Source organism: Bacillus rossius, chromosome 3 (genome assembly GCF_032445375.1).
Source record: "Bacillus rossius redtenbacheri isolate Brsri chromosome 3, Brsri_v3, whole genome shotgun sequence".
Classification (NCBI taxonomy): Eukaryota; Metazoa; Arthropoda; class Insecta; order Phasmatodea; family Bacillidae; genus Bacillus; species Bacillus rossius.
The window spans coordinates 27757446-27776886 of NC_086332.1; the positions used below are offsets into that span (position 1 = coordinate 27757446).

Here is a 19441-nt window from a genome sequence, read left to right on the forward strand (position 1 = left end):
GCAAGTAAAACTGGGCGCGCGATCTTGTTGCTGTCCGTCGGCATTAAAAGTGTCGGCCCAGACAAAATATCTGAACAGTATATTTTGTTAAGTAAGGTGACAGCTTTCATTTGGTATATGGCTGATGTTCGGCCAATACATGGTATGAGTCCTGGAGTCGTTATAATATAATGCCAGCTTTTTAAATATGTACTTTGTTTGACCTTAAATAATTTTAATAATACTATTAACAAATACTAAGTTATTAAATTAAATACAAAGCGCCATATCTTGCGTTTAGGACGTTGTGGGTGGATTTTTATATTTCAGTTTTAAACAGAGAAATAAAATGGTTTTTTCAGGTCCTGTAATGGGCGGGTGAAGCTATTGCCTGCAAGTAAAACTGGGCGCGCGATCTTTTTGCTGTCCGTCGGCATTAAAAGTGTCGGCCCAGACAAAAATTCTGAACAGTATATTTTGTTAAGTAAGGTGACAGGTTTCATTTGGTATATGGCTGATGTTCGGCCAATACTTGGTATGAATACTGGAGTCGTTTTAATATAATGCCTTTTTTTTGAAATATGTACCTTTTTTGACCTTAAATAATTTTAATAATACTATTAACAAATACTAAGTTATTAAATTAAATACAAAGCGCCATATCTTGCGTTTAGGACGTTGTGGGTGGATTTTTATATTTCAGTTTTAAACAGAGAAATAAAATGGTTTTTTCAGGTCCTGTAATGGGCTGGTGAAGCTATTGCCTGCAAGTAAAACTGGGCGCGCGATCTTGTTGCTGTCCGTCGGCATTAAAAGTGTCGGCCCAGACAAAAATTCAGAACAGTATATTTTGTTAAGTAAGGTGACAGCTTTCTTTTGGTATATGGCTGATGTTCGGCCAATACTTGGTATGAGTACTGGAGTCGTTTTAATATAATGCAAGTTTTTGAAATATGTACCTTTTTTGACCTTAAATAATTTTAATAATACTATTAACAAATACTTTGTCTTTAAATTAAATACAAAGCGCCATATCTTGCGTTTAGGACCTTGTAGGTGGAATTTAATATTTCAGTTTTAAACAGAGAAATAAAATGGTTTTTTCAGGTCCTGTAATGGGCTGGTGAAGCTATTGCCTGCAAGTTAAACTGGGCACGCGATCTTGTTGCTGTCCGTCGGCATTAAAAGTGTCGGCCCAGACAAAAATTCTGAACAGTATATTTTGTTAAGTAAGGTGACAGCTTTCATTTGGTATATGGCTGATGTTCGGCCAATACTTGGTATGAGTACTGGAGTCGTTTTAATATAATGCAAGTTTTTGAAATATGTACCTTTTTTGACCTTAAATAATTTTAATAATACTATTAACAAATACTTTGTCTTTAAATTAAATACAAAGCCCCATATCTTGCGTTTAGGACCTTGTAGGTGGATTTTTATATTTCAGTTTTAAACAGAGAAATAAAATGTTTTTTTCAGGGCCTGTAATGGGCGGGTGAAGCTATTGTTTGCAAGTAAAACTGGGCGCGCGATATTGTTGCTGTCCGTCGGCATTAAAAGTGTCGACCCAGACAAAAATTCTGAACAGTATATTTTGTTAAGTAAGGTGACAGCTTTCATTTGGTATATGGCTGATGTTCGGCCAATACATGGTATGAGTCCTGGAGTCGTTATAATATAATGCCAGTTTTTTAAATATGTACTTTGTTTGACCCTAATTAATTTTAAAAAATGTTATTAAAAATACAATTTTTTTAGGTTAAATAAAAAGCCTTATATCTTGTGTTTAGGACCTCGTTGTTGAATTTTCATATTTCACATTTTAACGGAGAAGTAAAATGGTTTCTTCAAGGCCTGTAATGGGCGGGTGAAGCTATTGCCTGCAAGTGAAACTGGACGCGCGATCTTGTTGCTGTCCATCGGCATTAAAAGTGTCGGCCTAGACAAAAATTCTGAAAAGTATATTTTGTTAAGTAAGGTGACAGCTTTCATTTGGTACATGGCTGATGTTCGGACAATACATGGTATGAGTCCTGGAGACGTTTATATATAAAGAAATTTCAAAAAAATATGGGCTGTGTTTATCTTGATATTTCAACAATTTATGTTTTTTATTGTTTAAAACTTTTTTTTTAATATTATGGTACTTATTTGTTGTTATGTTGTATATTTCATACATTTTTCTGTTTTTTATATGCTTTTATTTTCGTTAAATTATGTTAAAATTGTGATGTTTTCAGCGTGTGTAGTAGAATTCCCTCCCATACAGTATGGCGCCATGTTTTGCTGTTGCTGTCCAGCGCATTTACTTGACCACGGTAGTTTTAACTCGTTCTCATTTCTTTACTCTGAGCAAAGACTATACTACAAGCTGGGTCGCATTCTATTGGTAGGAGTAACGACAAATTTTGACCATGAGACAAGCGACATGACAGTCGCAGGACATCACGAACGGGATATTAATCAAGCTCTGATATTTTGGAAATACATCAAAATAGAACCTCGTTCATGGTATTTAACGTATTCAGAAATGAAAATCAAAAAATTAAATTAAATTTTTAAATGCATAACTTCTTTCATATATACATTATTTAGGGTTTACGCTTAATTAGAACTATTCGTATTTATATTAGTTTGTTCTGATTATAAATATTATAATTTTCAAATAATTCCATGATACCCAATGCATTCCGCTAAATAAGTAAATACTTGATATTTCAGGAAGTTTTAAAAATAAATATTTAATTGACATCCCGACCATGGCCTCCATTCCCGTGCTCCGCACTATTAGTACCAGATCCCGTTTTCGGAGCGCACCCCTAACCCAGCAGGTATGAGTCAGGCGAGCGCCTCGGGCGTGAACCCATTAGACTCAAATAAACTTAAGAGCCCGAAACCCCGGGGGTCCGACCCTATAAAACAATTAAGGAACAAGACACTAGGAGACAATAATTATTAATTCACAGACGTTAAATCAGTGCGTAGTAGCCACTCCGCGCGAGCACCGCACGCACAGAGCAGACAACGGACGTCGACCCAAGTGTCTCCCTGGCTCATAAAGTCCGTTATGCTACGCCAACCCCTAATCCTCCCCTGCTCCATGCAGTGAATGTGTATTGTGTGAAACATATTTTATATTCAAGAACATGTCATTTTTATGGTTTGTATATATTATAATTTTTTTCGTGAACTTTTGTTATTATAATTATATGTCTTTCTAAAGTATAATGTTAATTGCTGTAACTGGGCGACGAAGCCGAGGCCAACACCCGGAATCACTCCGAGCACTGCACGTATCGCGAAGTGGGGGGGATGACGGGCGGAGAGGAGAGATGCGGCAGGAGGGGGCAGTAGTCATCTGGCGGCCGAGGAAGGCGGTCGAACGGCGAGACGAGTGCGGTAGCGAGACGTGAGCCAGAACTGGTGGGACTGGATCCGGGCGACCGGGACTTTCACGTTCACAGGCGTTACGCTATCAGTCGTCATTGTAACTAATTTAATTGTAAATAAGTATTTTCTTGGTTTTTTTGAGGCGGGACATTGCGCGCATCGGCGGACACGTGCGTGCCGCAACGGGACGGACTTCACGTCGTTGGCGACGGCGTTCCAACTTAATTGGTTTCTCACTATCATAGGGAAGGGGCAGAGTCCGTTCATCATTCGCATAAAGAACCAGGGGGTGCAGTCCGCACTTGGCGCCTGCCCAACCCCAAACACGTGCAGCCGAGCCTCACTCCGCGGACGGATGGGTGTTGAACCGCGGATTGCCCATGTAACTATATTTGGCAGAGGGCTCAATAAATACTTGTGGTCAAACTGTCGAAACATCATTGCAGCTCGGATAGTGTTAATTTCCCCTGCAACGAGGCCTCAACCATCCCTGAGAATACTACGCAACCCGCATCACTGGGGTGATATCAGGGGCTACAAAAAATGAACCTCATTACCAGTCACCGCTATCACTGGCCTTAATTAAAGTGCCCATGACAATGATCAAGTCAGATTAGGAGAAATCCCACTAATACAGTTCACAGGGAGACCATATGTTAATAAATTTACAGTCGCCAACTTGATGCCACAATTCAAATAATTAAATATTCTAAAACAGTTGTTAAGCCTTAAGCACCCAATTACCATGTGCTACCTTTTAATTGGGCACCTGGAATGTGTTTTTAGCTTATAATAGAGCAAATTAAGTAAATGTAAGTTTTTGGCACCGACTCACAAAAGAGGTGAAAGTTTCCCTCCCTTGCGAGGCGGCCATCTTCGGCAGTCTCCAACCATTCCGCGCCGGGTCAAGACGTGTGTCCGTGAGCAGCTTTCAATTTTGTTCCACCGATCGTTCACTCTGTACTTGATTTAATATCCAAACCCTTTTGCTTCATTGCTGCTCACATCAACTCGGGGTGTATTTCGCGGACCTGGGCTTACCTCGACCGTTTCCTTAGTGATTCCGCACCTCATCGCGGACCATGCAATTTATGGCACTGGCCGACTCCAGCCAACTCGCTTTCGCTAAGACCGCCGGCTGCAACCTCATGTAAGTGTAAAGTGTAATTTAGGATCACGCTCACTCAGCCCCCATAAAACAGTTAACTTTCGGTGCTGGCTGTCTCCAGAGCACTAGTAACCATGTCCCAGCGAGACTGCCGTGGCAAATTCACAGTGCTATGTTAGTGTCATCTTTTGTTCTGTAATCAGTGTTGACATTGTATGGCCGAAGGCCACCCCAAAGCCCGACCTGCACCCGCCAGTACTCGGCTCCGCTAACGGAAAGCACCCCTAGCCATGGCCCATCTGAGTCAAGTGAGCAGACCGCAGCCCAAGGTAGAGAATAGCGAACCATTTTAATTACGCATGCAACACACTCCCCGTGCCTACAAAATTCCCCACACAATAATAAAGTAATCAAAAACAAACAAAAGCCCCTAATTAATAGAGTGCGACGTAGGAGTGCCCGGGTCACTCACGTGTAGTTTTCTACTAAAACAGCTGTAGGTGCAACCCTTGCGGCCTTCAGCCTAAATTCAGTAGTGAAACGTGTGACGTAACGCAAACCGCCCCAAATTAGCATTATCATTCGCCACTGGAGTAGTTATCAAGAAACAGACAGTCTCCAGCTTGACTCTAATATTCAAACTTATTTTAGACAAACTTATTAAATGTCAATTCTAAAACATATATAGATATTAAGTTAATCATTAAGTTTTATTATGTGAATTAGAGCCACTTAAAATTAGTTAATTTTATAGATTTTTACGAATAACGGAACTTTAGAAACTCTGGCGCGACAGGGAGCTCACCGCTCCCCTCGCGCCAGGGCCAGACGCCAGTACAGCGCGACTCGCGGACCGGGACGGACGCACGTCCCACGGGGAGCCAGCATCTCTTTGTTTCACCGAACGTCCATCTGGTAATTATAGTCACAACCAAAACCTTTTTTTAAATACTCCCCGTGTGCGCCCGGTCCTTTTCCGGTGTAGGGCCTAACCCAGCCGTGTCAATTTAACACGCCCCACACAAAGCATTACGTGGGGCCGTGCAGTATACGGTACGGTCCGTCTCCCGCCACCCCAGAGCTTTAGTTAATCGCCCAGTGCACAGGCACAGGCTACATTCAAGCTTAAACGTGTTTTTAATTTAGTAGCGAGCCGCGGTCCACACAGGTGGGCTTGCGCGTCGCAAGTTACAGATTACGAGACTAGCCGATGTTAATCGAACGCTCTCCCTCGACTGCGACTGGCGTGAGGACTTAATAAGTAAACACATGTAGAGGCATGCAGGTGTCCCTCTCAGATAACGTGTGCAGTGTAATAGTGTACGTAAAAGCACCACAGAGTGCCGTTTTATCAAGTGTAATTGTAATAATAGTGTAATCAAAACTTCTATGTGTTCCGACGCCTCATTGGCAGTCATGTACCGCCGAGTAAACCTCGCGCCCAATGTAATGAACCAGTGTAAATCGTGAACAATAAAAAGTCCACCCCGCACCTCCCGTGCGCGACGTGCGACCCGTAGAACAACCAGAACAGTGTATGTAAATTAACCTAAACAACCCAACCTAATCAGGAAACAAATTCCATCACCGCCGACGGTTCTAGCGGACCACGCTGGGGCAACGAACACACGACCATCACACGGTTAGACACCGAGCTAGCCTGGCACCCTCCCGGAACAGAAACCTCTAAGAAAGCCAGCCACCCCGCTAGGACCTGCGCCCGACCTCGAACACGAGACCGCGGCGGATGGCAGTGTATGTTAATATAGCTGTACGACGACTCAGATGCCGCATAGCGCATTCACATAGTTTTTGTAGCGGTTCTGCCACTGCGTAGTGTATGTATAGGGAGTACAGCGTACCCAACCGTACCACCGGAGAAGTCCGTGGATTAAATGCCAATTTAACATAAACTGTGTCTCTTATGATTATTCCGCACCACTCCGTCCTCCACACAGCCGAGCGGCCTCACAACCAAATAGGGAAGTTCATGATATATTTCAAACCACGTACCTGGCGGGACACGCGGGGGCAGAGTACCCACGACCCATCACCAATGGCCTAGTGTCCCACTAGCCTGGTGCCCCCCTCCCCCCCGGACAACAGCAGCACCGTAATGCCTGTTGCGCCCGTCAGTTATTTCCCGAGCCTTCTACAGAAGCCGGGTGACGGCATACTTTAGATATTTTTAATCTACTTTGATGCTCATTCGTGACAGGACATTGGGTTACCTGTATGTGGCACTAATCTCCACTTTCCAAAGATAGGCATGATTTATATTTTTTGCTGGCTCTTTCACTAGCTAAGGCTGACATATTGTATTTTAATACCTTTCGTATGCTTACTTTACATTTTTACATATACATCTTATCCAAAATACACTATTTTTGGCTTAAATCGATCTATCTAAATAAACTATATACATAATCACACGAATAACCATGCTATCACATCTGAGTCATAGCTTGACGTCACTCGCCCTGCGGTCCCTAAGTCCCTGTTGCGAATTGTCCTGACACTCGCCCTGATTTGCCCGCGTAGGTCCAGTCTAAGAGATGGTGGAGTTCAGACCAACGTGGCCGGGACCGGAAAAATTGGGACCGGGAGAGAAACTTGTAGGGGTTAGAGGATAAGTAGAGGGTTGAAAGGAGAAGACGTTGCTGTCCGTTTTCACGAGCTACTTTTCCGTCGAAGCCCTATCGCAGCCTGGCCGACACGTTGCAGGACGAACGTTCTCCCTCGCACGACCCGGACTCCCGAAAATACACTGGTAGCAACTTATACGCGACGGATATTACTACGGAGACAGTCCCGTGACAAACTTGCTGATTGCGAGATTTCAGCAGTGCAAGGCGCGCGTCTCGAGCGGAGCGAATTGCAAAATAATGAAGACGCGATCTTGTTGACGAGATTTATCACTGGAAAGCCTGTCACAGCCTGGACGACCACGTCGGGTGACAGACGTTTCATCCACACAGCGACCCGGACTCCGTAACGTGCTACTTCTCGTGGAGCGGAGAGAAGCAGGTCTGCTCCGTGCGGAAGCCAGATAGCAAGTGACACCCCGCCGCCCGCCCACGCGCACCGTTACCCGCGGGCTTCGGTTGGGTGGGAAGGGGAAGCGGGCCGGCGTGGGAGAGACGCGACTCGCGCGGCAGGCCAGGCTTGCGGTTCTACATGTTAACATAGGCTCTAAAATTGAAACTATATACAAAAATATTTAAACACAAGTTGACGCCGTCCCCGCTACCTCTGACTATTTAGACGGGATTTTCGTTCGGGTTCGTGATCTCAGGGAAGGTTCGGCCTTGTGGCTAGAGGTAGGGGTCAACGCAGTAGGGCCCCCCGAGCTGTTATGGCCACTCGGGACGCCTGAAGAATAACACAAATTTTAATTGGAGAATTTAATACAGCACAGCCCAATACATGGTGCTGCCCGTTCTGGCCGTAACGGTTTGCCCGACGCGACTAGTCACACACGCAGCTCACTTCCTCAGTGGCGGCTCACGATTTTAATGCGCATGAGGGGCGGAGTTGTACACGTGATGCGAAAGTTACAAAATACACTCTGACATGGCGCACGATATCTTGACTAACAATACACTTCACTATTACCTAGCTCTTAATAAACTGGGCTAGCAACACGTAGGCCCGTATCTCCGGCGACTCTACGTGATGTCTAGATGTGTCCCAGGGACTGAATCGTTATTATGCTTGGCGGCTCAATGCCGTACGACGATGATACATAAATCCTGACGTGACAGATAACATTTGGACGAACAACTATTTCACTAATACATTACACTTAATAAACTGGGCTAGTGACATGTAGGCCCGTGTCTCCGGCGACTCTACGTGATGTCTAGATGTGTCCCAGGAACTGAATCGTTATTATGTTCGATGGCACGCGTCGCCTGCTGGCTGCCCCGTGCGGGCCAAAACTATGTAGCCGGTAGGCTAGGTTGGGGCGTAAAGCGCCGACGTAAATTCACAAAAACTCCCCACAGTACTTACGTATGACGTAGAACACTCATCTCGGAGCACTGATTTAATTAAGTTAAGTACCTCATGGTAAATTTAGGCCGACCGCGGAACTGTACGTGAAAGGTTGAAAAGAAATTACACTATTGGAAACTACATGTCGGTGAAAGCAAAGGTTGAAGGTTCCGCGTTGCATGCAGGCTGCCGGCCTGGTTGAGTTCTCGAATGACACTGCCGGTGGCGCCGCGCGCGACCCCCCTCCCCCGCCAGACCTCCCGCGGAAACGTGTGAATTTCGCGGGAAACTGAACCGGCCAGGTTCGGGACAAATCGCACAGTGAAACATGATTTTGCAATGACTGAATTATTAATTAATGAAAAATAATGTTTAATAAAAACCTGTGGAAAACATAATTAAAATAATTTGTTGTAGTGCGGCGGAGGGATATGCCACACCCGGCCGGATCCTTCCGCCGGCGCAGCACTCGTTGCATGGCGTTCGCCTCGTCGCACGCACTACACTTTGCTGCGCGCACGAGCGTGTTCGGTGCACACATTTTTACGAGACGTTGACGAGGCATAGCGGTCTATGCGACAGAGGAGCATTGGCGGTCGGCGTCAAAGTCATTAAGCATTACGAAAATATTACAAAGTATTATACAAAAGACGTAAACACAAGTTAAGAACTATGACAACATTACAAAGTAATAACTAAAACGTAGACGCTCGTGAATATTTACAACAGGAAATACACTGACACGATAATTATAAGATAGTAGAAATTATTTACAATACACATGGTCGCCTGTGGACTTTCCTAGGGCGCACGCGGGTGCGTCCCTGATCGTAAACCCTACCCTGCACTCGTAATGCAAGAGAGGGCGCTGACGAGGCATAACGGCCTGAAGGACCCGGGGAGACACTTGGGTCGACGACAAGCTACACTGAATAGAAAGGAGTGAGAGTGCTGGTTTTGACCATTCTTCGTGGTCCTGTTCCCCACCATCCGGCCCGCGATGCAAACTCGTTTCAACGAGCTGACTATATACTTTAAGTAATATACAGTACTTACTTCTCTTCTGATAATTGTTAGGAAAGTATTAATGCAAGACGATGCAGACCTCTTCGTTGTGGTACAAATTTCTGTTCTGGTATTCGTATGTTACGGGGTGATTTTAAAAACGCTTCGCGTAGTGGGTATCGGCCTGCATCTTCGACTTTTTGTTACAGTCGCAACCTCTACAGGCGAAATGACTGTCACCGTGACAAAATTGTCTCTCATCTCTACTGATTGTGATAGTGCCAAAACTACTGGAAGGTACTTACCAATAATTTCTAAATCTTTTTATAGTTAGTGCGCAGGGTTTTTGGAACAGAGTCCATGTATATATTGTTTCTTTTAACAGCTGATTTTTCTGCAGAAGTGCTGAACTCACTGTTAAATGTTGGTGGATGGAGTGCTAGTTGGGTGATTCTGGGCGTTCCACCTGTTTCGTTTTGCCTAGGTTATCTGTAAATAATTTACTTTTTTTTGTCGTTGAATGACATTCAGCTGAACCTGATGTCATGTGATCGTGTTTAACGAATTGTTTGGCCCACTTAGCACCTACGATGGCAGATGGATTAAATGGAGAAAGACAGTCTATTAGGGATTCTGCCAAATCTTTGAAGAAGTATGGCAGCACTTGCAATCATTTTAAGCGGCAGGACCACATTAAGCACATAATTGTGGAAGGTGACACCCTGCAAGGAATCGCATTGAAGTATGGAGTTACCGTAAGTGTGCATGATGTATTAATGGTTTTATAAGGTGGTAAGGAGGGTGGTGTAGTTTTCAAGTTTAGGTTCTTTTTCTAAAAAAGAATTAAAACATTATTTGGCTAAAATAGGTGCTTATAGTGCTGCTGTTCTTAGTTATGTAGTTTCTAAAAGCACATTTCAAAATTCTATGTTTGCCTCATTTTGATTTGCAAATGTGACCACTATTTCCCATAGGATTAGCGGGGATAGCACGAAGGGCCCACCCGCCTACCTGCAGCATTTTATTTGTATACATAATGAAACGCAACAAGTAAACGTGTTTACATTGTGCACGTGTGTTAATGAATTCCTCACTTGAGTTGTTGATCCATGATTGTATACATAGAATCAGTGGTAAATTTATAGTCTTGTCATTTTTCAGTAATTAAAATTGTACAATCCTGAAAGTGGTGTTTTTCAACACTATAGACCTTCTCCTGTTCACCCTAAAAACTCTTAGAAATTTCTTACTGAATTCCGAGAAACTCGCATTTACTTATAGTTGAAGTGAAGTTGTGGATTGACGTCAGTATAACATCACCGCCATATTGAACTTTTTGTATCAGTTTTGGTACTACTATTGTCAAATGTGAATTTTTTTTGAATAAGGAAAAACGTCCTGTACATAATACGCTTTGGTACCCAATTTGAATATTCTTACAGAGGGGCTTTTATCTAAAGTAAGCCTATCCACAGTACCATGTGCTTGTTGGAGGAACCAGTTTGGAACTATAGGCCTACTGCTCATCGTCACACAGCATTCATCGCAGCCTGCAGTGCGCACGATGCCAAAGGAAGAATACTGCTGTCATGCGGGAAAACTAACCCAACTCGAATGGGTTTCCATAGCATTGCGTGCACGCACATTTGTACCTAATATGAACATGAAAAAATATAAAATATATTTTTGAGATTGTAATAAAATATTTGATCATCGAGCCATGGTTTCGTTAGTCTTTTCCTTGTGTATTTTCATTAAAAAAATGTTAAAAACTCATTTTTAACAATATGTAATTATGGACAATAAGTATGTCATTCATATAACAAAAATTATTATGAACTATTTTAAAATGAGCTATATAAACAGTCGTAAATTTCAATAAAGATTATGTATACCTTTAGAAACTTATTCTTACATCTCAGTTAAGTAATAAAAGGCAGGAATTGCATTTGTTTCACAGCAAAGTATGCAGTAAAAAGTTGGAAATTTTATTAACTAAAATTGATTTATTCAAAAATCAAAATAAATCAAACTGCCAATATATAACAACATGCAAGAAAAAACCTTGCCAATAATTTTAATTAAATGCATTATTTTGCATTTAACTAATTAAATTTTTAATAATTCATCTACTTATAATAATTCTTGCATATTTGCTGTATGTTACACTGCTTCCGATTAAAGGGCCTGTATACCTAAGTTAAAACACTTTTGTGATCAATTTTCTCGTCTGTTGCTTTAGCTGCAAGCCGGAGCGGTATTAAATACATGATTTTACATTCGTGACATTGTAAATAAAGCTAAATCTTTGAGTTAAAACAAAATACAAGTATTTTGGGCAACCTAGAAAATTTGTCCCGAGCTCAACGTCCTGATGACGAGGGTCAGGTACATAGATAGCTCATTATGACGACGAGACCGTTTACGAAATGTCGATGGATTACCAGGAAAGTCAAAAACTTGTTTTGATACTTTGAGCTCCTCTTCAAAATTCATTTTAAATTTGCTACCATTAATACAGGGAGGTGACTTAACTTTAATAATCTAACAAGCAAAGGAAACTCTAAATTAATTGCTAACCGAGGTATAATATTTTAATGCAAAATTCAAGAGCAAATTTGGTTAGGTACTTTCCTCATGCTAGGTTTTACAAGATTTTGCGAAAGTTAATTAAATTAATCAAAATCATGTCCTTTTGCTGTTTCTACATGCAATTAACTTGGTGATTATTAACAATTTTTAAGTTAACATGAAATAGTAGGTTTAGCTACATTTAAAATACTGTTAAATCATTTAAATGGTTTTTAAGGTTAGAGTCATATAAAATACTGTAAAATCGTGTGAACGATTAGTAAAGTTAGGTGTCATTTTAAATAGGTACTTAACAGCATTTTTGGGTATTAGTAGTACTAAAAAACATACTATTTTAAAATTTTATTATTTTTATTTTATTTTTGGATGAGTACCTACTTTTGGAAATTATTAGTAGTACAATAGAATCTCATTATGCATATAACTAAAGACCCATACATTGACTAATTTTAAAACATAAAACTTTTAGCAGAGTTTTGATAAGGAACATTGTAATACACATTTCAAAGTGAAGTTTTAGTAATGAGGATTTACTGTAGAAGGGTGTGAGACAGTCGGTGGTTGCAGATGGAGCAGATACGGCGAGCCAACCTCCTGTGGGCGACGGACAGTCTGTTCCTGAGGGAGAGCCTGCTGATCCCAGTGACCAAAGAAAGTGCCATATCAGACATGATGCCGGAGCGGTATAGCCTGACGGGCAGAATCGTGACCTCGCCACTGTCCCCGGAGAGCCAGGCGCTGTCCGAAAAGAGCGTAGATGACTTCCTTGTTGCGATAGATACTTCCATCGCCAACACCAAGAACCAAGTGAAGAAGTCGCAAGGACACAGCGAGTGAGTTGTTACTTTGTTGGTGTGAGCGTTCGTTTCAAAAGAATGTGTGTAGCCTCTTAGAGCTGGATATATTAGTTTAAACCAAGTTGTCTCTATTTCCACTTCAATGGAACTAAATTACAGCCAAAAAAAAGTATTAATTTTACTTGGATTACGGTCAGACCTTTTTTTATTTCTTCATAACACTCTTCTTTACTAAATAGAGTGTACATACTTGTTAATAAAAAATAAATATGAATGAAAACAATAATTCTGTTATTTATTTCGTGAATACATTAATTGGTCATTATTGCGCTAGGTAAGTCAGAATATAAAGTTCACAAATAGCTCTAAGATAGGTACCTACTTATAGAGATAAGATCTTCCAATGCACACAAGTGATTATAAACCTTGTAGGGCATCTGAAATCTGAATATAAGATTCAGTTAAAATTTAGTCTATCTGAGATAGATAATACTTTTAAATATGTATAGAGAAATTATGAGATGCAGGCCTCTATGGTTTATCAATACATTTTTAGTTAATACTTAAGACAATTGTAGCATAATTTTAAGGCATAAATTGGAAAAAAAACTTAAAAGAACACTGGTAGTATGTTTTGCCAATTATTTTAAGTGTATTAACAGTTTAGCATGTATTAAGTTTGTGTTACTAAATGTTGGAAAAGTGCTTGTTCAGTATGTGATGGAAATTTTAGTGACACTTGTATTGCCAGTAACCATCACTACTTGGACAAACAGGCCATGCCAATGATTCTGACCTTGAAGAAGGTGCAAAATTCTGTGGCAATAGTGTGTTAATGTAGTAGCATAACTTTGCGTGACAGACATTGTCCTTGTGTTGTGCACGACCTTGGATGTGGTTGTGTGTATACTTGAAGTGATTAGTAATATTACCCGTCAACAAATATTGGATGCTGTATGTAGGTGTCTACGTTTTAGTCTTAAAATTGCATCATCGTGTGATTTGGTTTGAGAGAATTTAATGTAATGTGGAACATCAACATGAATAGTTCAGAATATAATAGGTTTTGTTTTCCTAGCAAAAAAAAAAGAAGATAATTTTATAAATATTAAGTTTTACCAGCACTAAACCATTTTTATATAAGACTTTAAAATTCTTTAATCTTCTTGTATGAATTCAATTAGAATTGCCACTGTCTTCTTTTGATTGTCTTTTGATACCTTTCCGTTCATGTCCGTCCTCCCGAAGTGGGCCCTGAGGAAGTAATAAAGAGTTTAATAATATTTAAGATCAATCAGAATAAATCTATCAGTAATGCACAACGATGATGTCCCGGGGTGTTTTGAGTGTCAGTTTTCGCGTGGTGGTGCTGAAGTTGGACCGCAGGGAGAGATGGCCGCTGAGCGCGGTGGACTGCCAACACACAAAGACAGTTGGGTCATTCAAAAATTGTGCCAAGCATAAGGCACAAAATGAAGACATGTTTGCAAATTTACACAAACCCTTTACAATAGCCTTAAAAAAAAAATAAAAAGTATGAAAACAAAGGATGCTCAGAAGTGTCCAAGCCTGCCTGGAGACAATAAACTAAATGAAAGGTATTTATTTAAATGATAGTTTAGTGAAACGGAAAAAAAAAAAACATAACCATTGGAAATAAAATCAAACAAATTGCAATTTTAAATTTATATAACAGTTTGGGGTACTAGGCACTGACACAATCTTCCACTCATCACTTCTTCCTCTTGGGTGAAGGCTTGTTGTTCAACATGTCTTAACACACACATCATACACTGACGCACATTGCCTGGTGAATTATGTCAGGATGGGAAGAAGAGTTGTAGGGTTGTGGAGTTGCATCTGGCTTCACGGGGGGTGTAATCGCTAGACAGTGTCTTCGGAACTACTATAAATGCACCTAGGTACGTGGCGATTTCACAGCAAAATACAATTTCATTCAGTGTGTGTATTCTGACCTACCTGAAAAAGTTACCAAAATGTTTTATATTCTCATTAATTTAGCTTTTAGTATGTTTTGTGAATAGCTCAGGCCGTTGATATTTCAGCCAACTGAACAATCTAATAGTTATGGCTTGTGTTCATCTAGTCAATATTATAATACTTTTGCAGCTGCAGCAGTTGACATTCTTATGAAGTAGGTAATTTAATTATTTATGGTTGCCTGAAACTAAAACTAAAGTTTGTATGCGGAGTGGTAAAACTTGTTCATGTATTTTGCCAATATTTCCATCAGCCCAAATAATACTGATGTGGGAAACATAATTAAGGGACCCACGTAGTAATAGTTGTAGGTATGTGTGTTAGTGAGGCAGGATGATTGTGATGTCACTAGTGCTTCTAGTGCGATATTGCCTCTAAGCGCAAGACTTTGAACTCATATAAAGCAACTATGATAATTGAGTGGTAACCATTACATTAAATGATGTAGAATTGAAGATGAAGGTATAATGCAAGTCCCTTGAGTGCTTTCAAGAATCTGTACCAATGAAACACAGCTGTTACCCATGTAAATTATTGCTGTAACTCAGCAATCCTTAAAAAGACTTAAATTTGAATGGTTGCGGTGATAATGCCATGCAAGTCTTGCCTGGTTTTAATTTTTGAAGAAACCTGACTAGTTTTTTTTGCTGTATTTGTTTTAGTGTTTCATACTAAATTCATTGACATAATCTGTACAGTAAAATGTGTAAGTTGGTTGTAAATAAAAATAATTTATTTGTGCATTAATTATCCATGCATGTCTGTAGTGGTGTTTTTAGTTACATACATGTAAACCTTTTGTAAGAAACGGGACCAAAAGTAGATGATAAGCCTGTTATCTTGTTCCTTATCACACAGTGTAACTGGTGCAGGTAATCCTAGCAAACACATGGTTAGTTATTTATGCTCTTTGCTTGTTTACATGCCAGCCTTTGCAAGCTTATATACCACAGATGTGTTTTAAAGTGCACAATATTATTGCACTGATATTATATTATTTCTACAATATTTTTTTTCTATTGCCTAACATGATTTAAGAAAAAAAAATATCTTACAGTAGGAAAATACTGAGAAGGAAAAACAGAGGGAAAAAAAAAATTCATAAGAGGACTTAGCGGTCAAATAGCGATTGAGTGAATGGCTATATGACTGCTAGATTCTCTGCAGAAGTACTTGTCTATATATTTTTTAAATTTTTTTTGTCTTGTTTTATTAATATTTTTAGACCTGTTTTACATTATGATTTTGTTCACTCAAGTTAAACAAAGAAAAAAATCTATTTAAATTATATTTATGGCATCATAGAATTGATGTACAATTAAAGTTGCTAACCCCATGGTGGACTATTTATATAGTGTTTTTTTTAATGCTGTATTTAGTAAAGTGTGTCAGATGTAGTCAAAAATCTTAATTCCAGATGACAACTCAGATAGCTGATATGTGACTGCATGAACATATGTTTCTGTTACAACTGGAGGCTGCTTCATTAAAAAATCTCATTTGGAAATTGAATTCTTCGAAATTTTCTTTGGTCTGTTTGTGATATCGTGCCCAGGGGCGCAACAACAGGGGGGGGGGGGGGGCAAGGGTATTTTGCCCCCCTCTGAAACCTTGAAGTGGAGGCAAACGGGGGCAAAGAAAGTGCTGTGTAATTAATTTTTAGATAATAAAACTGCTTAAATAGCACCATTTTCCACCTTGAAATACAAATATTCCCGGGGGAGGACCCCGGACCTCCCGCTTCAATAGGGTGGGATCGATAATTATTTATAAAAAGGTATATAGTTCCCCCCCCCCCCCCTTTTGGAAATTTAGATGTTGCGTCCCTGATCGTGCCCATGTTGTGATCTACCACACCAACCCCTTGCAACAAATGGTTGTATTACCCTGGGATGGTAAATAAATGTGTGTTACTTGAGTGAATATAAATATATCATAATTAAGCAAGTTACTGTGTAAAGTAATATAGTATAAATTTGAAGAAACAATTTTTCAAACACAAAAATCACTTAACTTGTTCACTAAGTGTTGTGTCTGTAATGTGACGGTGCGGTGTTGCAGGTTCCGGGACGACGACGACTTGTACGCACATCGGCGGCCGGCCGTGTCACGCCTGCGCCAGCAACAGCAACAGCAGCAGCAGCAACAGCTGCAGCTGCAGAGCAACGGCACGGACGACCTGCTGAATACGCCCCACCCTGTCGTCATGACGCAGGGACGCAAAGTTCGCACGTCGTTGCAGAGACTCCAGCGCGAGCAGGACGAGATATTCGAGTTGTAGCACTCCGGCCCAACCTTGCTTTACGTTGTTTCTGTACACGTCATCTCTTAGATGTAGCACCAGATGCACAGTGTCTACCATGTTGCGTCCCCCCCGTCCTCGGCACGACTGTCGATCATCCAGCCCGCAGGGGTCTCCGTACACCTTCACGCTACGGATGGGCATCGCTAGAACCCATGTCGGAATGGTGTGGTGCACACCCGGTTGTGATTTAAGGAGATGGCATGGTTCTGGGCGGTGCACAACAACAAAGTCTTGTTCGTAACTTTCTGGTGCAAGTGGAAATGTATGGAATAATTAATGACTGCAATAATTTTCAATTTTGGTTGGAAAGTACAAAATTACTTAACTGGAATCAGTCTGCAAAACTATCGTCTAGTCTTGTTTGGTTTTCTTTTCTCTTGCCAAGTGTTTGCTTGTTGTGTAACAAGTGTTGTGTTACTGAATGCTGTAGGTAGACATGCAAAGTGTGATACAAGTATTACTTGCAGATTAATTTTTTTGCAATTATCGCAGATAGTGAAGAAAGTTAATGGTAGTTTTAGTTGAGTTATTTAGTGATAATACATTTAAGATTGCTTATTTAGCCTCCTATTGTGCACACTTAGTTTGCATATAAAGTACTTGAGGCTAAGTATTATTACGCAGTGATGAGTTCTAGAGTTTGCAAGTTTACACTTCTAATGAATTCAATGGATTTGCTTCAATACATTATGAGTTGAATGTCTGTACTGTTTTTTTGGTTAATTTTGAAAATTGGATGCATTTATTTTTGAATGGTTTCTTATTGTAGTTATCTACAAATTATGTACTGTATGAAGCCTAATTTTTGTTAGTAAAGTTCTGCTACGAAAGTTAATGTATAATATTAATGTTTTTGAAAACTATTAAGAAAAAAGTCAAGATATTTTTTTATAACACTTGCAGAATGTATGCATGTGATTGTAATTAATGTAACAAAATGCCATGTTTATGCAAAACAATATTGTGTGATATGTTCATTGATTTAGCTTGTTTTTCAAGAACAATTTTCTATAGTAAAGAAAGATTTGGACTATCTACTTGAACATTTAAATAACAAGCAACTTAAAATAATATGAACACTTGGATGATAAATACTGTTATCGTAATACATAATTGCCATGTATGGCTGTGCTGTCATAGATAACCATGGTCTATCATAATATCTGTCTCCAGGAGCAGTTCTCATTCTCATGCAAGCATGTCTGAAAACAGTATTGTCGCACGTCTCCATTGATTGTTGTTGTAAGCTCCACTTGGTGAATGCAGCTTCGTTAATACTGTTGGTAAGAGCAAATATATACTGTACATAGCACAACTTGCATGTTGTGCACATTTATAATTATGTGATATTTTTTTTTAGTTAATCCTTCCTCATTTCAAACACTGATTACATAACATATTTACCCACAAAAGGGTCGCTCCTGGGTAAGGGAATCACCACATATGTCTTCACTAGAGTTCCGTGGATACAAGTGAAGTATTCCTTATCTCGTTATCTCAGCTTAAGAAATACGACACTAGCATTGTCCCTCGGTTCTTCGTCTGCTTCTCCTAGCAGAGGTTGTGAGGCGGCTCACTTGGTGTTGGCTGTGTTACATTAACACTGCTCAGAAATTTAAGGCTTGGTTTTTACCCCTTTTGGACTATTTTCTTATTTAATATCTGTATGAAATATTTCCAAAATGTGACTGTTTAGTAAATTTTTATTCATTATCCGAGTAAAAACAGTAAATTATTTCTAGTGAATCACTGCAATGCAATATGCAAATGTAAGTTTGTTATGAATATGTACTTAACTTAAAGTACACAATAATGTACAGCATACATCAGGAGAGGTAATTGCAACAAAACATAAAATGTTATGAGCAATTTTTTGAACAGGATAGAAATGCACATCTGTTCCATTATTTTTTGCTGAGCTAACCAAAACGTAAGCATCATTTAAATTTTGGATTGTGCCTCTATAATGCACCTATTAAGTATTATTATTCTTATTTTTTTTTACTGTTTCATGATATACACAACAGGCATATACTCAAATGCTAGTAAAAAATAAATTTGTGCTAATGATGTCTGTTCTAATTTTTTTTCTGTTATAGATTAACTGCTACACATTTTGCAGTCTCAACAAGGATATGCCCTGATGTGTTTACGGTTTAATTTTTCTTATCAGTGCCCCACTTCAACATAAACAGACTACAATCAAGTCGGAGGTAGCACAGTTGCTTCACATTACACTAGATGGCTAGAGCAGGACAGTACCTACAT

The 19441-nt window shown here is 40.0% G+C and overlaps 1 protein-coding gene across 1 annotated transcript; it reads left to right on the plus strand.

The window, feature by feature from the left end:
• The first annotated feature begins 9544 nt into the window (after positions 1-9544).
• Positions 9545-18512, plus strand: LOC134530430 (lysM and putative peptidoglycan-binding domain-containing protein 2). Its single transcript, XM_063365244.1, has 3 exons — positions 9545-10233; positions 12638-12903; positions 16930-18512. The coding sequence occupies exons 1-3, from the start codon at positions 10069-10071 to the stop codon at positions 17147-17149; spliced, it is 651 nt and encodes a 216-aa protein (XP_063221314.1). The 5' UTR covers positions 9545-10068; the 3' UTR covers positions 17150-18512.
• Positions 18513-19441: the final 929 nt, after the last annotated feature.